General features: G+C 57.9%; 2 protein-coding genes across 2 annotated transcripts; one reads left to right on the top strand and one right to left on the bottom strand.

Moving 5' to 3' along the window:
- Nucleotides 1-2,542: 2,542 nt before the first annotated feature.
- COX7A1 (cytochrome c oxidase subunit 7A1) lies at nucleotides 2,543-8,866 on the bottom strand. Its single transcript, XM_032776242.2, has 4 exons — nucleotides 8,756-8,866; nucleotides 4,865-4,954; nucleotides 3,822-3,906; nucleotides 2,543-2,734 (listed from the first exon to the last, which is right to left on the bottom strand). The coding sequence occupies exons 1-4, from the start codon at nucleotides 8,768-8,770 to the stop codon at nucleotides 2,676-2,678; spliced, it is 249 nt and encodes an 82-aa protein (XP_032632133.1). The 5' UTR covers nucleotides 8,771-8,866; the 3' UTR covers nucleotides 2,543-2,675.
- Nucleotides 8,867-9,966: 1,100 nt separating this feature from the next.
- LOC116822379 (ribonuclease Oy-like) lies at nucleotides 9,967-16,565 on the top strand. Its single transcript, XM_032776241.2, has 10 exons — nucleotides 9,967-10,303; nucleotides 10,780-10,864; nucleotides 11,854-11,911; nucleotides 12,855-12,922; nucleotides 13,003-13,060; nucleotides 13,866-13,930; nucleotides 14,308-14,421; nucleotides 15,518-15,566; nucleotides 15,769-15,843; nucleotides 16,284-16,565. Coding segments are annotated over exons 2-8 (444 nt in total). The 5' UTR covers nucleotides 9,967-10,303; nucleotides 10,780-10,784; the 3' UTR covers nucleotides 15,519-15,566; nucleotides 15,769-15,843; nucleotides 16,284-16,565.
- Nucleotides 16,566-18,383: the final 1,818 nt, after the last annotated feature.

The following is an 18,383-nucleotide window of genomic DNA, read 5'->3' as shown; positions in this document are numbered from 1 at the left end:
CTTTATATCCTCTTGGGGGTACACATGTGAACCCCCCCCACACTGTAGGAAAGGCAGACCCCTGTGCATCATGCCCCAGTGCAGACTCAGAAGGAGGAATCTGCCCTGAACTTTCTCCCAGTCGGGTGGAATTTTTGGAGCACAACATTTGGATAGTGTCAGAGGGGTAGCCGTGTTAGTGGATATTTTGGTTCTATTTTCAAACTGCCACAGCCCTGCCTCCCATGGCACCCTAATCTCCCCCACCCCTCCTCTTGTGATTGGGTCCTCATGCCCCGCATCCCCTCCTGCCACCCATGCCCCTACCTTTGAGGCTCCTCCCCCTGGCTGAGATGGGGTTTCCCAGGGGCAGATAATGAGTGCTGGGGGAGGGCCAGTCAGATGTGGGATTGGGCAGGACTCTGCCATTGGGAGAGAAATGGGAGTAGGGGAGGGGGTGAGAGGGAGACAGGGATTTTCTTGTGCGTTATCCCAGCCAACTTTGGGTTCCGAGCAGCCTATGGTTTTATGAAGCATGTTAATCTGTGGAACTCCACACCACAAGATATTAATAATCCCTAGATTTCAAATCACTTTACAAAGTGGTGTCAGTATCACTATCCCCATTTTACAGATGGGGAAACTGAGGCACAGAGAAGGGAAGTGACTTCCCAGGCTCACCCAGAAGGCTAGTGGCAGAGCTGGGAATAGACCCCAGGTCTCCCGAGTCCCATTCCAGTGCTCTATCCACTAGGCCACGCTGTTCTGAAGAAAGCCTATGTATCAACTGACACAAATGCTTCAGTAGCTAAATGAAGCCAAACAGGATTGATGGGACAGCTGAATCAGAGAGGGGTCAGTAGAGACTTGCCTGATTCAATTCTCCACTTCATCCTTCCCTGTTAACCTGTGGAACCCCCCCCCACTGAACACGTGCAAATATTTCATTAACTAACTGATGAGAAACAGGAGTGATGGAAGAGATGAATCAGAGAATGGGAACTATTGGAGGTTTCCCTGGTTCTGTTCCCCCTCCAGCCTTTCCTGGTAACTTGTGGAACTCCCCACTACAGGATATTCCAGAAGCAAACATTTCATTAACCAGTTAGAGAGAAACAGGAGTAATGGGAGAGATGAATCAGAGAATGGGGACATCAGAGATTTCCCTGGTTCAGTTCTCCCTCCATCCTTTCCTGGTAACCTTTAGAACTCCCCACCACAGGATATTCCCGAAGCAAACATTTCATGAACAAAATGAAGGGAAATAGGACTGATTGGATGGCTGGATTGGGGAGATGGGGCGCATGCTGATGACTCCCTGGGTTCTATCCCTCTGTGTGTGTGTGTGTTTGGTTTTCAGACGTATCTGTCACTGTGACACCGAAGCCCCTGTCTGTGTGAGGGGCTCTCTTTATTTTTATCCGTGATGTAAGTAAGGTGATTTTTTTTTTTCCAAAGCACAATACAAAAAAAAAAAAAAAGCAAAGCGCCCTTTTCTTTACGATAAACTCAAACCTGGTGTCAAATTTGCTGGCCCGTAAATGGCTCCCGAGGAGGGGGGTTTGCTGCCCCATAGCATTCTAGGAATATTGGGCTAAAAGGGACCTCCCAGGGTCAGCTAATCCACCCCCCCCCGGGCTGAGACAGGACCAAGTAACCCTGACTCCGCTTAGAATTTCTACTATCTACCTTTAATCTCCCTTGCTGCGGATTTGGACAATTTCTTTTTGTCCTACCCACAATGGAGAACAGTGGCTCACCAGCCGCTTTATGTAATTGACGACTGTTCTCAGTTCTCCCCTCAACCATCTCTTCTCTAGACTAAACCTGCCCACTTCTTTCAGCCTTTCCTCCTGGGTCAGGTTTTCTAAACTTGTCCTCATTTGGGTCAATTTCCTCCAGTTTGCCCTGAGGCTGCTTAGACTGACACCGGGGACCAGGCAGCTGATAGAACCCAGGAGTCCTGGCAGCTCCCAACCTCCCACTGCTCTAACAACTAGACCACTCATATCTGTGACACCCACTGAATTGGCCCCTGGGCAGCATATTTATTCCACCGCCATCCGCCCCTTAAGTAAGAACAATCCGTAGCTCCAATACAGGGCTTACAAAGGTCGTCAGTATCATTATCCTTATTTTACAGATGGGGAAACTGAGGCACAGAGTGGTGCTGTGACTCACCCAAGGTCACTCAGCAGGCCAGTGGCAGGTCCAGGAATCAAACCCACTAGCTCACACTTTCTCCACCAAAGCAAAGGCTTCAGTAACTAAATGAAGGAAACAGGATAGCTGAATCAGGGAATCTGGGCATCAGTCGTGGCGTCAGCTTCTCCCACTGTCTGTCCCTGTTAACCTGTGGAACCCTCTGCCACAGGATGTTCCTGAAGCAAAGGCAGTGTGGGATTGGCGGAGCTGGGAATCAGAATCTCTGAGTCTTGGATCAAGCCCAGCAGCTGCTGAGAGTCATTCCAGTATTTGGAAAGAAATTTGGATCCCTCACTGTGCTCACGTTAGACCCACCCCACTCACCCCTTGCCCCCCCAAAGGGGGTCTTACCCTGACACAGTTTTTAAAGGTGCTTTTTATTGATTTCTGAGGATTGGGGTTTTCTTAAAGTACACAGCTCTCTGCTCTCTGCTTCCAGCCCCAAACAGGCCCCAGTGGGGCAGGGGAACCAGCTATTCCTGGCTGCCATCTCATTTGTTCTTCTGGGGGAAAGCAGCTCTGACCAGTGAGAAGACAGAGTAACAGGAGCCTGGAATGGCAAGAGAATGACTGGTAGGATTTTCAGAATAGAAAGAGAGGCCCAAACCCTGCACCATACCGCTGCCCCTGATGCACACGGAACCCAGGAGTCCTGGCTCCCAGCCCCCCTGCTCTAACCACTGAACCCCACTCTCCTCCCAGAGCTCGGGATAGATCCCAGGAATCCTGCCTCCCACTTCTCCCTGCTCTAAACCACTGGATTCTCTTCCTCCCAGAGCTGCATACAGAACCCAGGGATCCTGATTCCCAGCCCCCTGCTCTAACCACTAGGAAATGCTACAACACCCTGCCTCATTCACAGCTAAATCTTTCCCCCTCGATACCTCTGCGAGTCCCCAAAGGGGCTGATCTCAAATCAGAAGGGAATTGGGTCTAGAAAAGGATCATGACAACAAGGACAGAAACAGGCTTTGTTCAGTTTCATTTCTCTGTCTGGCTTGGGCTTTTATTTTAAGAGCTACCAGGCTTACGTTTGATTCAAATTGTGCTTATGACCCAGGGGGATTTTTCTGCAGCTCCATTAAACAACTAATAACTGAACCCAGAAGGGGGGGATTCCCAGATCCCTGCTCTAACCACTAGTCCCTTAATTAGGGAGAGAACCCAGGATTTCTAGCTCCCAGCACAACCCTCCCCCACACTCTAACTACTAGACCCTACTCCTGTGAAAGAGCTGTGAATAGAACCCAGGAGTCCTGCCTCTCAGCCCCCCTGCTCTAACCATTACACCCCATTCCCTTCCCTGAGCCAGGGATAGAACCCAGGAGTCCTGCCTCCCACCCCCCCCGCTCTAACCACTACACCCCACTCCCTTCCCTGAGCCAGGGATAGAACCCAGGAGTCCTGCCTCCCAGCTCTAACCACTACACCCCACTCCCCTCCCTGAGCCAAGGAGAGAACCCAGGAGTCCTGCCTCCCAGTCCCCCCCACTCAAACCACTACACCCCACTCCCCGAGTCAGGGAGAGAACCCAGGATCCCTGGCTTCCAGTCCCCCCTGCTCTAACCACTACACCCCACTCCCTGCCTTGGGCCTGGGATAGAACCCAGGTGTCCTGAGCAGGAAGCAGCACGTACCAAAGACAGCGATGGTCATAGTGAGTCGATACAGCAAGCCATCCACCATGCCCCCTTTCAGATGCACGGGCAGGTCATTATCCGCCTAGGCAGAGAAGGAAAACGGGGGTCAGGAAACCAGCCCCACCCCCTAATTGCAAGGGTCCCTGCACTTCCGAGCAATGGGACATCCTTTGTGCAGAGAATGGGACAGATTCAAAGGAAAGCAAAGAGCCATGGCTGCCCGCACAGATGACAGCATGGGGGTAGCGGCCGGTTGGGAGGGGGTAAAGGGGTGGACTGTGGACTGCCACTTTAAGGGCCAGAGGCCTGGAGCCAGCCAGCCAGCCCCATCCCCTTAGCCCTACCCCCACTCCTGGGCTGGGGTTAATTAGCAGAGCCAGCTGGGTGCAGATGTCTCTATAAAGAGCAGCAGGAGGCGGCTGGCCAGGGAGATGGCCTTTGCCTGGGATGGCTGCAAGCCCCAGCCCTGGCCCAAGAGATGAGCAGCATGGACTGGTTGGAGGTTTAAGCACTGGCTTTGGGGTAACAAATCCAGCCCCAAGGAGGGCGTTGCTGACCCAGAGAAGAGTTTGTTCTCATAGGGTGATTGGGGGAGCCCTGAGAAGTGGGGAAACTGAGGCAGGGATGCCATAGAGTGACCTCAGGCTCTGAGGGGGTGCACAGGAGGCAGCTGCCCCATTGCCAGTGCGGGGTCAAGGTCCCACTTCTTCCTCACCATTCCCCTCACTCATGCCGGGATCCTCATGCACTAACCCTGCCATCACCCTCACATGGCTACCATCCCCATTTAATGGGTGGGGAAACTGAGGCACCAATCGCTGCAGGGACTTGGACGCCTACCCCCAAGACTATACCCTGCATCCGTGGCAGAGTTGACAATAAAACCCTTGAGTTCTGACCCCACCCCAACTCTAACCATTAGACCCCACTCCCCACCCAGAGCTGGGGCTAGAACCCAGGCGTCCTGACTACCAACCCCCCCTGCTCTATTCCATCCACTGGCCCCCTCCCTGCCTCTCTCAAGCTGGGGTCTGTCTCACCTGAAAGAGCTTCTGATGTTCAGGGACTTTGTTTTTCAGCTGGTGGCGAGTGGAGGTGGCGAAGGAGCGGAGGGATCCCACGCAGGAGGTCTGTGACACGGCCGTGGAGAGGGAGGACAGGGTGGGGGAGGGCAAAGGTGATGAGGAACCTACAGAATAGAGTGAAATCAACCCCCCCACCCCCGCACAGGTCCCAGCGTCTGGGAGGAGATGGCCCAGTGCGGCTTTGTCCTGTTGTCTAGGCACTGATGCCAGGGGAGTCACTCTTGATTTACACCGGGCTGAGCGAGAGGGGAAGGAGCCCCGGTGATGCCAGGGGAGTCAATCCTGATTTACACTAGGCTGAGCAAGATCAGAATCATCTTGCTGGGTTTTGGTTTCCACCCTGCATTGCATCTAATGCATGCAAATGCCAGTACAAGGCCCAAACCAGCAGAGACTCAAACCCACGGTGAGGGTCAGGACTCTTGGGTTCTGTCCCTGGGCTGGGAGGGGAGTGGGGTCTAGTGGTTAGAGCAAGGAGACTGGCAGTCAGGATTCCCACATGGCAAGCTACAACAGCTGGGCTGAATCAAGGGCGGGTGCAGGGCCGGGTGGTATAGCGGAGCCCAGGTTCAGGAGCTCCCCACCCTTCCACCATGTGACACCCCAGTGAAGCTTCTGTTTCCTGAACAGACAGAGCGAAAGCAGCAGTTACTCGGAGGTGAAAACACATGTGAAAATGAGGCTGGCTAGTGAGGCTGGGACAGCGAGTGAGAGAGCTGGTGGGGATGTACAGCACACTGCACCCAGGGTCTGGCTAATGGATTTACACTGCTGCATAATGGGGGTCACAATCTGGCTCACGCTGCAGGATCCGGGCTGCTGGGAGCACCCGGGCATCAGATGAAGCCAGAGTGAGAAGCCCTTAGTTTGCTACAAGATGTCATGGCGCTGCAGATTTCCCAGAGCAGCCTCCAGCCGGAACTAAGGCCATTGCTGGGAGTGGGACTGGGAATCCCACTGCTCACACCAATAGATCTAAAGTCACCTTGGGAAAGCAAAACTGCAGCTGCAGAGGCCTCTGTGCCCTTTCCTCTCCCTGCACCCCACCTCTGGGGTCTACCCCTCTTTACTGCCCCTTCTCTGTACCCTCCTTCTGCTTAACCCCTGAAGCAGCAGATCTAATCCACCTAGAAAACATCCCTGCAGCCCACCCGGGACTTTGGAGCATTAACGGCCAGCATGGAATTTTAACACCCAAGCCTACTGCCCCACTCACTCCTCTCCCTTCCAAACTCTCTGCTCCCTGGTGCCAAAGCATCGTGTCTTTCTGGGCAGGGAACATTTATTTCTCCTGATCTAGCCCTTCCCATGCAATATTCGTCTTTGTACACCTAGCAACCTAGATGCCCGACCGAGATCGGGGGCTGGGTGCTGCCCACACCCCGACCGAGATCAGGTCCCCATCGGGCCGGGCGCTGCCCACACCCCGACCGAGATCAGGGCCCCGTCGGGCTGGGCACTGCCCTCACCCCGACCGAGATCAGAGTCAGTTCCTGCCTTGAACGGTTCCCAGTCTAACCAGCCGAAGGAAGGCTGATTATCCCATTTCACAGATGGGGAAACAGAGGCCCAGGGAGCTGCAGTGACCCGCCCCAGGTCACACCACAAGTCACAGCTCAGGCCACCCGTCCTCTGCCATGCTGCCCTCTGTCTAGCTGTTTACATGCCAGCCGTTCTACCTAGCGCTCATCCATCCGTCTACCCACTGTGCCAACCCACCTGTGTACCGAATCTACATTCCGAAGCACACGCTGGCACCGGAGCGAGGTGCCAGGCAGATCCATTCCTGGGCATATTTCTCACTCCCCCCATTTTTTTTAACATTGCTCTGCAGTTTCGGGGGCTTTTTGTACCTGCCCCTTCCCAGGGACGTAACAAACCAATGCAGTGGCACCAGAATCGTTTCCAGTTTGTGGGAATCCATGTCTGTGTGTGTATATGTGGGGGGGGGGGGGAGAAGAGGACCTCTGTTTTGGGGGGTTTCCAGGGTCATTATGGGATGGCTCAGAAAACCAGAACCAGTAGGATCTGGTGAAAGCGCTAAATGGACCAAAGCTGGAGTCAGGGCCTTTAATTGGGAATGTTCCCTGGTGCTTCCCCTGGCTGTCTGCACCTGTTGTCTTTGTCGTGTCCGCAGATGGCGAGGGCCTTGGGCCAGGCGCCATGTGAGTTCGCAGTGGGGGCCTGCTCCATGAGTGGGGCGCCTCTGCACTACCGTAATACACCGAAGAGCCGTAAAAATGTACAGCGCCTAACGCAATGGGGTCATGGCCTATGTCTGAGGCGCTACCGTAACATACATAACAAGTTTTGCAGTGCCTAGTTGGGCTCTTGCTTACCCAGGGTGTAAATCAGGAGTTGCTCCCGGTGTTTACACTGGGCTGAAACTGTAGCACAGCAGAGGAGGGTCAGGGCCTCGCTATTGAAAGGCACCAGACTGACGGGTTTAAAAAACCAGCCCCCAAAGGTGAAAAGCTGGTGCCCAGCAGGGAACAAAGATTAGAGACAGCAAAGCGCAGGGGAGTGATTCACACACATGGGTTGCACCTGAAGGGAGCAGGGGATTGAATCTTGGAAGTGTTCAGATCTAGGGGGGTTGGACCTCTTTGGAGCTGGGGGTGTTTGGGGCTGTGAGGGTGTGTGTGGATCCAGGGAGGAGTTAGAGCTGAGGGGGTGTATGGATCTGGGGGAGGTGGATCTGAGGGGGGTGTTTGGATTGGGGGCTTAGATCTTGGGGGGGCTGGATCCAAGGGGTGTTTAGATTGGGGTGTGGATCTAGAGGGGGGCTGGATCCCTGGGCATGTTTAGATTGGGGGGTGGATCTAGAGGGGGGCTAGATCCATGGGGGTGTTTAGATTGGGGGGTGGATCTAGAGGGGGGCTGGATCCATGAGGGTGTTTAGATTGGGGGGTGGATCCGGAGGGGGGCTGGATCCATGGGGGTGTTTAGATTGGAGGTGCAGATTTGGAGTAGGGCTGGATCCACAGGGGTGTTTAGATTGGGGGGTGGATTTGGAGGGGGGCTGGATCCACAGTGGTGGTTAGATTGAGGGGTGGATCTGGAGGGGAGCTGGATCCACAGGGGTGTTTAGATATGGGGTGGATCTGGAGGGGGGCTGGATCCAAGGGGTGTTTAGATTTGGGGTGGAACTGGAGGGGGCTGGATCCACGGGGATGTTTAGATTGGGGGGTGTCTGGAGGGGGGCTGGATCTATGGGAGTGTTTAGATGGGGGTGGTAGATCTGGAGGGGGGCTGGATCCACAGGGGGTGTTTAGACTGGAGGGTGGATCTGGAGGGGGGCTGGATCCACAGGGGTGTTTAGATTTGGGGTGGATCTGGAGCATGGCTGGATCCATAGGGGTGTTAAATTTGTGGTGAATCTGGACGGGGGCTGGATTCAAGGGGTGTTGGGGTAGATCTGAAGGGGGGCTGGATCCACAGGGGTGTTTAGATTTGGGGTGGATCTGGATGGGGGCTGGATCCAAGGGGCGTTTGGGTGGTTCTGGAGAGGGGCTGGATCCACAGGGGTGTTTAGATTTGGGGTGGATCTGGACGGGGGCTGGATCCAAGGGGTGTTGGGGTGGCTCTGGAGAGGGGCTGGATCCACAGGAGTGTTTAGATTGGGGGTGGATCCAGAGGGGGGCTGGATCCACAGGGGTGTTTAGATTGGGGGTGGATCCGGTGGGGGGCTGGATCCACAGGGGTGTTTAGACTGGGGCTGGATCTGGAGGGGTCCGACTGGGGACTTGCACCTTGATGAGGGGGCTGGAACAGGCAGGGTGTTTGGATCGGGGGGTGGCTCTGAGGCGGGGTTTGCCCTGCGGAGGTGGGGAGGGGGTTCGTTACCAGAAGGGCCTGCATCGTCCTGGGCCTGGGCTGCGCTCTCCTCTCCTCTCGTCGCCTGCCTCCTTCTCTCCTGCCCCCCCTGCCCGTCGCCCTCTGTCCCGGCCTTACAAGGACGCTGCCGGGCGGGGGGCTGGCGCTCTGCCTGTCCCGCTGCCAGACCCAGGGCAGCAGCTGAGCTCGAGTCGCAAGCTGAAGCCAAGAGGCCTGGGTGTCTTTCTGGGGCCATGGACTCCCCCCCGGCGCCCTTGGGGGGTGGGCAGAGAGGGCAGGAAAGGTCCCAAGAGGAGGGAGAATAGAGGCCTGAGGCTCAGGTCACTGAGGAACAGGAAACAGCCCCCCCCACGAACCTTCCCCCCAGTATGGGGCATGGCCAGGGTCCACTGCGCTGTGGCTATTTGCAGCCCCCCAGGGCCCATAGGGGGAGCATCAGGGGCATGGTCAGAGTGCCCTGCGCTGTGGCTATTTGCAGCCCCCCAGGGCCCTTAGGGGGAGGATCGGGGGCATGGTCAGAGTGCCCTGCGCTGTGGCTATTCGCTGTCCCCCAGGGCCCATAGGGGCAGGATCGGGGGCATGGTCAGAGTGCCCTGCGCTGTGTCTATTCGCAGTCCCCCAGAGCCCATAGGGGGAGGATCGGGGGCATGGCCGGAGCATCCTGCGCTGTGGCTATTCGCAGCCCCCCAGAGCCCATAGGGGGAGGATCGGGGGTGTTTTGGGTTTTTTCTGTTCGTTGCCCCCCAGGGCCCATAGGGAGTGGATTGGGGGCATGGTCAGAGTGCCCTGCGCTGTGTCTATTCGCAGTCCCCCAGAGCCCATAGGGGGAGGATCGGGGGCATGGCCGGAGCATCCTGCGCTGTGGCTATTCGCAGCCCCCCAGAGCCCATAGGGGGAGGATCGGGGGCATGGCCGGAGCATCCTGCGCTGTGGCTATTCGCAGCCCCCCAGAGCCCATAGGGGGAGGATCGGGGGCATGGCCGGAGCATCCTGCGCTGTGGCTATTCGCAGCCCCCCAGAGCCCATAGGGAGTGGATTGGGGGCGTGGTCAGAGTGCCCTGCGCTGTGGCTGTTCGTTGCCCCCCAGGGCCCATAGGGAGTGGATTGGGGGCATGGTCGGAGTGCCCTGCGCTGTGACTATTTCGCCCCCCAGGGCCCATAGGGAGTGGATTGGGGGCATGGTCGGAGTGCCCTGCGCTGTGACTATTTTCTGCCCCCCCGGGGCTGCTCCTCCGTAGCCCTGGAAGGCACCTCCTCACCTGAGATGATCTCCCCCCATCCTCTCCCTTTACTGAGTGAGGAATATCCATCCTGGATCCTCTTTGGGCAGCTCCCCAGACCCTTCACTGCCAGCACCCACCCACCGATCAGACTTCCTGGTGGTGGTGGTGGCTGAGGGCCCCCAGGGTCCTCGCACATCTGTGCTCGAGGGACGTGTTTTGCTGTATGAAGAAGTGAAACCAGCTCTAGGGCTTTCCATTTTCGGCTCCCCGGCCGGCTCCACCCTTCGGTCAGGCAGCATCGCTCGCCAGCACTGGCCGGATTGGACCGAGCAGGGTAAGCTGGGCGTTCGTGAACTGGGCTTTCCAAGCCCAGATCCCTCCAGTTCCCGACTCCCAGCCTCCTCCTCCTAGTGTGCCCCATCAGGGCTGCCCAGAGGATACAGGGGGCCTGGGGCAAAGCAATTTTAGGGGCCCCTTCTGTTAAAAAAAGTTGCAATACTATAGAATACGATATTCTCATGGGGGGCCCCTGCGGGGTCTGGGGCAAATTGCCCCACTTGCCCCCCTCTGGGCAACCCTGCACCCTATTAACTCCCCCGGGGAGGTAACCGAGAGGTGTTGGATCCAACCTGGGGCTCGCACACAGACCCAGAGATGTTTGGTCGAATCCACCCCTGGACAGTAACTTCCACCGAGGATGGGTGCTGCCCCGGGGGGGAGGGGGGTTGGCAGCACGTGGCCTGTGCCGTCCGGGGACAACCGGGGCTGCTGTTGCTCCCCCGTGTCAGCAGTGTGGTACTTGCCTTGCAGGGACGATGGTGCGTGGGGCCGTGCTGCTGTTCCTGTGGCTGGCTGGAGCAGAGATGCTCCAGGAGGAGCAGGTGGAGCAAAGTGGGTAGGTGCCACCGGCAGTGACTGCTCCTTTGCACTGGTGCCTGCTGGCTCCAGCGCTGGGGGGGGGCAGAGCGGGGTCCAGGGCTCCTGTTCCTATTCTTAGGGACCAGCTGAGATCTCACTGGACCTATAGGTGCACTGATCCCCATCCCCAGTGGGCTTCATATGGGGATTCTGGGGGACTGACCCCTAGATTACAGCCCCAAGTCCCCAACTTCCCTGCAAGCAAGTTGCAGAGTGTACCCTAGCGAGGGACTCTCCCCACTCATCTGGGGGGCAGGGAGAAGGGTTTGCATTGGTGACAATGTGGTGTGCAAGGTCTGGTTAAGAAACACAGAGGTAGGAGCTGGGGAAAGCCCCTTAGGAACCTCTCTCTCCACCACGCAGGGAGCCTCCCAGTGTAGGAGGTGGGCTGGGGACATGGCTGGAGTGCACTGTGCTGGGGTTATTCTCTGCCCCCCAGGGGGCAGATCGGGGGCCTGGCCGGAGGGCCCTGTGCTGTTCCTATTCTCCACTCCTAAGGGATCATAGGGGACAGCGTGTGAGTTAGGGCAGCCCTGGCAGAGCCAAGAATGGGGATGGGGAGAAGGACAAAGGGGGCTTAAAGCCACCTCCCATCTTGGCCCTGCCCCGGGTGCAGAAATGGGGTGACTGAATCAGGCTCCAGATTTTCTACTTCCTGTCTGTCTGAGCTACTTGCACAGCCCCCCAGTGCTGCAGCATCTCGGCACCTCAAAGTCTTTGGTGCTTTTATCCTCCCAACCACTCCCCCACTGTGAGGCAGGGCAGGGCTATCATCCCCATTGTACAGATGGGGAAACTGAGGCACAGACTAAGTTACTTGCCCAAGGCCAAGGAATCAGTAGGGAGATGGGATTTGAACCCAGAGTCCCCAAGTCACTAGGCCACCCTTCCTTTCCACTTCCCTTTCTCCTCCCCTTTCCCCCAGCCCTTGCATGGTCTCTGCAAAGCTCTTCTTTGCCCCTCTAGATTTTGCAGCTGGAAGTGCATGAAGTTTGTCCAGATGTGGCCGGCATCGTTCTGCGTGGTGAGCACCTGCCACCCCACCCTCAAACCTTCCCCGCTATATCTGATCCCTGCCCCCCCAGCACCTCTGCTCCCTCAGCCCCCATACCTGGCTGCGGCTGCCACCTACAGGTAGCAAGCGGACCTGCCATATGTGCTGTCTGAAAAGCCTGGCATTAGGGAACTGGGCCCGTGATCTGCCCTAGGGGCCAGCTAGGCCTGTAGTCTGCCCTAAGGCAGGGGAGAATATCAGGTTAGATTGGTCTGGAGCTGGCAGGGCTGGGCGTGGGGGATCCCATGTGAGATGAGCCCATTGCTCTGATCCCCTGGCTCGCTTTATGAAGCGTCCGATCCCTGGGTAAGAACAGGGTGACAATCTAGCCCTCCCACCTCCACCGCTAGACACTCGCTGCCTGACGGGATATTGTCATTTCAGTCGGACGGGTCTGAACAACCCGTGTGGGTAGCCGCGTGACCATCTGAGAGGACACCCCGTAGTGCGTTGGGGCAGGGTAGCCTGAGCTGCATCGTGTGCTCTCATGGGCCCCACCCTAGTTTGGGGGGTGGGTGTGTGTCTCCACGTGGTATTTTTTGGTTTATAGCAGCATCAGGTAAACCTCGCACCCCGTTGCCCCCGGCTGGGTAGGTGGTGATATCACCATGCTACCGATGGGGAAAATGAGGCACAGGAAGGGGGTGTGAGTGGCTCAAGGGCAGGCAGGGAGAGCCACGAATGGAACCCAGTCCCCCTGCTATAACCACAGGACCCCACTCCCAGAGCTGGGGATAGAACGCAGGAGTCCTGCCTGCCAAGCCCCCTGCTCTATCCACTAGACCCCACTCCCCTTCCAGAGCTGGGGCTAGAACCCAGGAGTCCTGATTCCAGTGGGAATAGCTGAGTGTGGGCGGGGAGGGGTGGCAGGCTAAACTGGGATGTGACCATTTCCCGGTTCCTTTTCCTGGAGGCTCTAGGGCCGAGGTTCGACTGCGTCGTCCCAGAGTCTGCTGACAGCTGGACCATCCACGGGCTCTGGTGAGAGACGCCCCTCAAGGCAGGTGGGAGGCGTGGGGTCAAAGCAGCCTTTCCCCTGACTCTGTGCCCCTTGATCCCAGGCCCAGCAGCGTCATGAACTGCTGCAGCTGCTGGCAGCTTTTCCCCTCTGACCTGATGGTAAGTGATGCTTCCCCCCCCCCCCCCCCTGACCCCACATCCAGTATGTCCTGATCCAACCACAGCAGGGCTGGAAGCCAGGACTCCTGGGTTCCATCCCTGGCCCTGGGAGGGGAGTGGGGTCTAGTGGTTAGAGCAGAGGAGGGCTGGGAGCTAGGACTCCTGGGTTCCATCCCTGGCCCCGGGAGGGGAGTGGGGTCTAGCGGTTAGAATGGGGTGGGTGTTGGGAGCCAGGACTCCTGGGTTCTCTTCCTGGCTCTTCCACAGTCACCCTATCTAACCTTGGGCAGGCCGAGTCTCCCTCCCTGGTGCCTCAGTTTCCCCATGTGTGTGAGAGGTACCAGTGTGAATGGATGCAAAGCGGTGGAGAATCTAGTCCTGTCTCCTGACATCTCCTTGATAGCTGTGGGTAAGCAGCCAACTGCTCCTGACCCTGAATCAGGGACGGGCAGGGCAAGGCTGAGGGTAAGATCTGAGGAATGGAAAGAATAAATCTCCCCCTTATGTGACCCCACCCCAGGGGTACCTGGCTGGGAGACTGAGGTGAGGGGGGGTTCTGCCTCCTCTTGGAGTCCTGGCTGTGGGGGAGGCTGGGAGGGATGATTACCCGGCTTGGGGGGCACTGATGGATTGTGGTCTCATCCCAGAGGGGATGGAGCTGGAGCATGGCCTGCTGGGAGCTGATGTCTCCTCTGTACAGGGGAGGGAGACCCTGGGCCAAATTGTGGGACCCCTGACCCCCACCCCACCCCCTGGGACAAGGGAGGGGCCTCTCAGCCTTGCCTGCTTTTCTCTCCTATGCCAGGATCTCCCCAAGCAGCTGGCCCGGCACTGGCCCACCTTCCTCAACATCAGCAACTTCAAATTCTGGTGAGTGGGGGGGCCGGGGAGTGTTGGGGGCAGGGGGCTCTCAGGCCCATCAGGGGGAGGAGGGGCGGGGTTGATGGAGAGGAGAGGACTGGGGAGGGGCTGGGGACATGTGTGGGGAGGTTAGAGCTAGGACTCAGGGTGGAAAATGGGGCAAGCTGCAGGGAGAAAGCGGGGGGGGGCACCATAGGGAGGGAGGGTAGTGGGGAGGCCACAGAGAGGATGCTGAAGAGGTCAGAGGCACGAGGAGGCTACCGTACCTGATCGGCTGTCGTGGCCGGCAGATCCCCCTGCCCCCCTAGCCTGGATTCCCAGCATGGATCCTGGGCGAGGGGGGCATGTGACTGACTTATGGGCATTTATCCCCCCCCCCGCCCCAGGAAGGAAGAGTGGCAGAAGCACGGGACCTGCGCTGGGTGCATGGAGGCCTTGAGCTCCCCCAGCAAGTACTTCGGGGCGGCCCTTGACCTGCGCAGCATGTACAACATTGACTGGTGAGCCGGGCGCAGGGGGGGGTGAGCCGGGCGCAGGGCGAGCCGGGTGCAGGGCAGGAGAGGAAGAGAGACCAGCCCCCTGTGGGGTTAGAGGGGAGACACTTCCAACCCCCGCCCTGCCCCACCCTTTGGTGACAGCAAAGCTCCCACTGGGGCAAGGGCTCGGTCTCTCACTGGCTTTGGGTTATGGGCCGAGCGATTGCGATGCCTCATGGGGGAGATGGGGATCTGTCACAAGGTGATCTCTCATGAAGGGATCTATAGGGTTGGGATCTATAATTAGGGGATCTTCATCTGTGGGAGATCTGTATTGAGGGGATCTCTCGGTGCTGGGGATCTATAGGAGGGGGATCTCTCGGTGTTGGGGATCTCTAGAGGGAGGTCTCTCCGTGTTGGAGATCTCAGTGTTGGGGGATTATGAGGGGAGTTCAGTGTTGGGGATCTATAGAGGGGGGGATTGCTCAGTGTTGGGATCGCTCAGTGTTGGGGGGATCTATAGTCAGGGATTTCTCAGTGTTGGAGAAATATAGTGAGAGGAGCTCAGTGTTGGGGATCTATAGAGGGGGATCTCAGTGCTGGGGGTTCTCTCAGTATTGAGGGATCTATAGTACGGGGATCTCTCAGTGTTGGGGTATTATAGTGAGGGGAGCTCAGGGTTGGGGAGCTATAGGGGGATCTCTCAGTATTGAGGGATCTATAGTACGGGGATCTCTCAGTGCTGGGGTATTATAGTGAGGGGAGCTCAGGGTTGGGGAGCTCTCTTTTAGGGGGCTGTACAGTCTGGGGTTGGGACAATCTGTAACAGGGGTCCGGCTCTCTCTTGGGGATCGATGTACAGTACTGGGGGTCTCTCTCTTGGGGGATCTGTAGTGGGGTGCTCTACAGGTTAGCACTCTCTCTCAGGGGAATGTTTATGGGGTGAATAGGGGCTTTGTCTGGGGGTGGGTCTGTCTATGGGCAAGATGGGGCTAACTCTCTCCGGATGGTGCCTATGGGAGGCTGACGTTAAGGTGGCACTGCAGTGCTGGAGTTGCGGGGTGATTTTTACCTCCCCCTGCCCCTCCATCTGACCCCAATTCATCTCCCTTTTGCACAGAGCGTTCCAGAGAGCCGGGATCCTCCCGTCCTGCAATCACAGCTACCAGGTACTCCCGAGGGCTGCTGTCCCACAGACTCCCTAGGGCCCCGTCCCTGGCATGAGGGGCTCAGCTAATCCCGTCCCTTGGGATCCCTGGCTTTTCCAGCTGGGTTTGCCTTTGGCAGATGATGGTTTGTGGAGGGGGGATACCCACCCATGTCACCAGCCCAATGTCCTGCTTGCTGACCTGTCCCATCCTGCCTCTGCAGCTCCAGACCCTCCAGGAGGCTTTGGTGCCCATCCTGGGGAAGGAGCATCAGCTGCAGTGTGTGACCGACGGCCAGGTGGGTGTCTTTCTCACGCTCTCCAGGGGCCTGCGGGCAACAGCTGTGGGGTAGGGTAGGAGCCACCAGGGATTCTGGGTAATAAACAATGGGCTGCTGGGTGTGAGCAGAGGCTATGGGGCATTCTGGAAAGCAGAGACTGAGATGCTGGGGTTGGGCAGAGCCCCAGGGGATTCTGGGTAACAGAGAATGGGACATGAGGGTTGGGCAGGTGCAGCGGGGGATTGTGGGTGCTGGGGCCGAGCAGGGGCTTGGGGTCACAGAGAATGGGGCCGTGGAGCTGGGTAGGGCTGTATGTTTTTGCTGAGTCTCCAGGGCCTTCTACTGAAGCTATGAGGGGACCTGTCTGTCCTGTAGCAGGGAGTTCCACAGGTCAAAGCTTTTATTTCTGCTCCTTGGTTCTATGCCTCATGCCCTTCTTCCTTCCCACTGTGCCGCAGGCCCGCCAGGTCCTGGTGCAGCTCAAGGTCTCTCTCTTCAGCAACTTCTCTGCTGGGTGCCTGGAGGAGGGAGCCCGGGATTTCTCCCCCTACCGGCCCTGCGAAAACCAGCGACGCATCTTCTACTTCCCTCCGAACGAGAAGAACCCACGGGACCCCTGCCCCTGACCGGTGGTGGGGGTGAATGGGAGGGTCTTGTGGCTCAGCAGCAGAGAGCCCCAGGGAAGGCTGGAAATAAAGGGCTCCGTCACCGGAATAAAGTCCTCGGGAAGGATCGACTGAGTCTCGTGCATGCGATTATTTTGTTAGCATGGCCCCTGCTACAGAACCACGGCCACTGGCTACACGGGACCTTGGCATCCAGGACCCAACGTGGTTAAAAAGGGAACAAATTCCCATAGTGGAGCGGGTAAAGCAAGAGAGCCCTCTAGAAGGCATCTGCCTCGCTCTTCTGTACCTGGCACAGACAAGTGGGACAGCAGGAATACCTGGCCCTCAAGGCTGAGCTCACCAACCCAGAGCCTTTGCTCTAACCACTAGACTCCCCTCCCCTCCCCTCCCCTCCCCTCCCAGAGCTAGAGATAGAAGCCAGAAGTCCTCACTACCAGCCCGTCCCCCGCTGCTCTGACCACAAGACCACACTCCTCTTGCAGAGCCAGGACTAGATCCCAAGAGTCCTGGCTCCCAGCCCCCCCTGCTCTAATCACTGGACCCCAGTCCCCTCCTGGAGCTGGGAATGGAACCCAGGAGCCACCCACCCCTTGCTCTTCCAGGCCCCCCCCTCTGTTCACCTGCTGTGCCCCAACCACGCTCTGTCCCGCCTGTGCCATCGTCTGCCACCAGGCACAGCGAAATCTCCGGCTGCCGCAGCCCCCACCCCAATCCAGCTGTGTGCATGCCGTTCTGGGGCTCTTGCTGGCCGGCCGGCCGGCCCATTTAGCTGCTGGGAATGGTTGCAAGCTAAAGCAAGAACCTTTGCATCGAATATCAGGACACTGCTGCCCATGCTCAGAGGGTTTGGCCTGGCTCCTGGAAGGGATTTAGATGCCTCATTCCCACTGAAATCAATAGTGTGTGTGTGTGTGTGTGGGGGGAGGCTGTATGTTGGGGTGACACCAATGAGCAGTTGTGACAAAGTGGGGGGGTTTCCTTGGGTTTTCTGTTTTCCAGGGAGTTGCATGCAGAGGGAGGGGGACTCAGTGTCCCTGGGTGTTCTGGTTTAACGAGGTAAGGGGAGCATTTTGTTGTTAGAGAGAACTGGACAGGGAATTTGGGACCCTGGCCGATGACCTGGAGGATGGAGACCCAGCTCAGGAGTCACAGCCGGTTCTGGCCCGTGGGAGAACAATGGGCTGTGAAGAGAGGATCCTGATGACCTGACCAGCCGGTTCCGGCCAGAGGGGAGAGGAGAGGAGACCCAGGCCATCCTGTTTATGAACCTGTTTACCTGGAGAGAAGACAAGGGCCAGAGGGGGCTTGGGGCTGGGGATATTGGATGCCCAGCTGGGAAGCAGGGGGGCTCTGGGCTGGAGAGGAGGAGCAGGCAGAGCCAGGGCCGGCGCTTCCATTAAGGCAGCCTAGGCAATCGCTTAGGGCGCCAGGATTATTGGTGGGTGGCATTTTGCCGGAGGGGGCGGCAGGCCGCTTCGGTGGAGCTGCCGCAGTTGTGCCTGCGGACGGTCAGCTCCTCGCGCAGTTCCAGTGGACCACCGCGGCAGCTCCACTGGAGCCGTGGGATCAGCGCGCAGGGCGGCGAAACTGCCGTGTGCCTAGGGTGCTAAAACCCCTAGCGCCGGTCCTGGGCAGAGCCCAGCTGGATGCAGGGAGACTGGGATGTGCTGGGCTGTGGGAGGCCAGGCCTGAGGCCCTGAGAGTTTCCTGCGCTGTGTTCAACCCTCAATAAACCCTCCTGTTTTACGCTGGCTGAGAGTCGCTCCGGGCTAGTGAACAGGGTTGCATCAACCCCTTCGGGAGTGGAGCCCCGGGGGGTCCAGAGGGAGGGGACTCCCTGAGGGGGCCCACGGCAAGAAACAGGTGTGCGAAGGTTCTGAGAGGTGCGGCTCTGGGAGGTGGAGGGGCCTGACCCAGAGAGTGGACCCC

The sequence above is a fragment of the Chelonoidis abingdonii genome, chromosome 11, assembly GCF_003597395.2.
Source record: "Chelonoidis abingdonii isolate Lonesome George chromosome 11, CheloAbing_2.0, whole genome shotgun sequence".
Taxonomy (NCBI): domain Eukaryota; kingdom Metazoa; phylum Chordata; order Testudines; family Testudinidae; genus Chelonoidis; species Chelonoidis abingdonii.
This window is presented reverse-complemented; position numbering and strand designations above follow the sequence as displayed.

Coding starts and splice junctions, on each gene's coding strand:
- COX7A1 (XM_032776242.2), bottom strand. Junction 3,907..4,864: donor AACATCAGAAGCTCTTTCAG/GTGAGACAGACC, acceptor TTCTCTGCCTAG/GCGGATAATGACCTGCCCGT. Junction 2,735..3,821: donor TATGACCATCGCTGTCTTTG/GTACGTGCTGCT, acceptor TTGCCATTCCAG/GCTCCTGTTACTCTGTCTTC.
- LOC116822379 (XM_032776241.2), top strand. CDS start 10,785: ATGGTGCGTGGGGCCGTGCTGCTGTTCCTGTGGCTGGCTGGAGCAGAG. Junction 10,865..11,853: donor GAGCAGGTGGAGCAAAGTGG/GTAGGTGCCACC, acceptor TTGCCCCTCTAG/ATTTTGCAGCTGGAAGTGCA. Junction 13,931..14,307: donor ATCAGCAACTTCAAATTCTG/GTGAGTGGGGGG, acceptor CCCCCGCCCCAG/GAAGGAAGAGTGGCAGAAGC.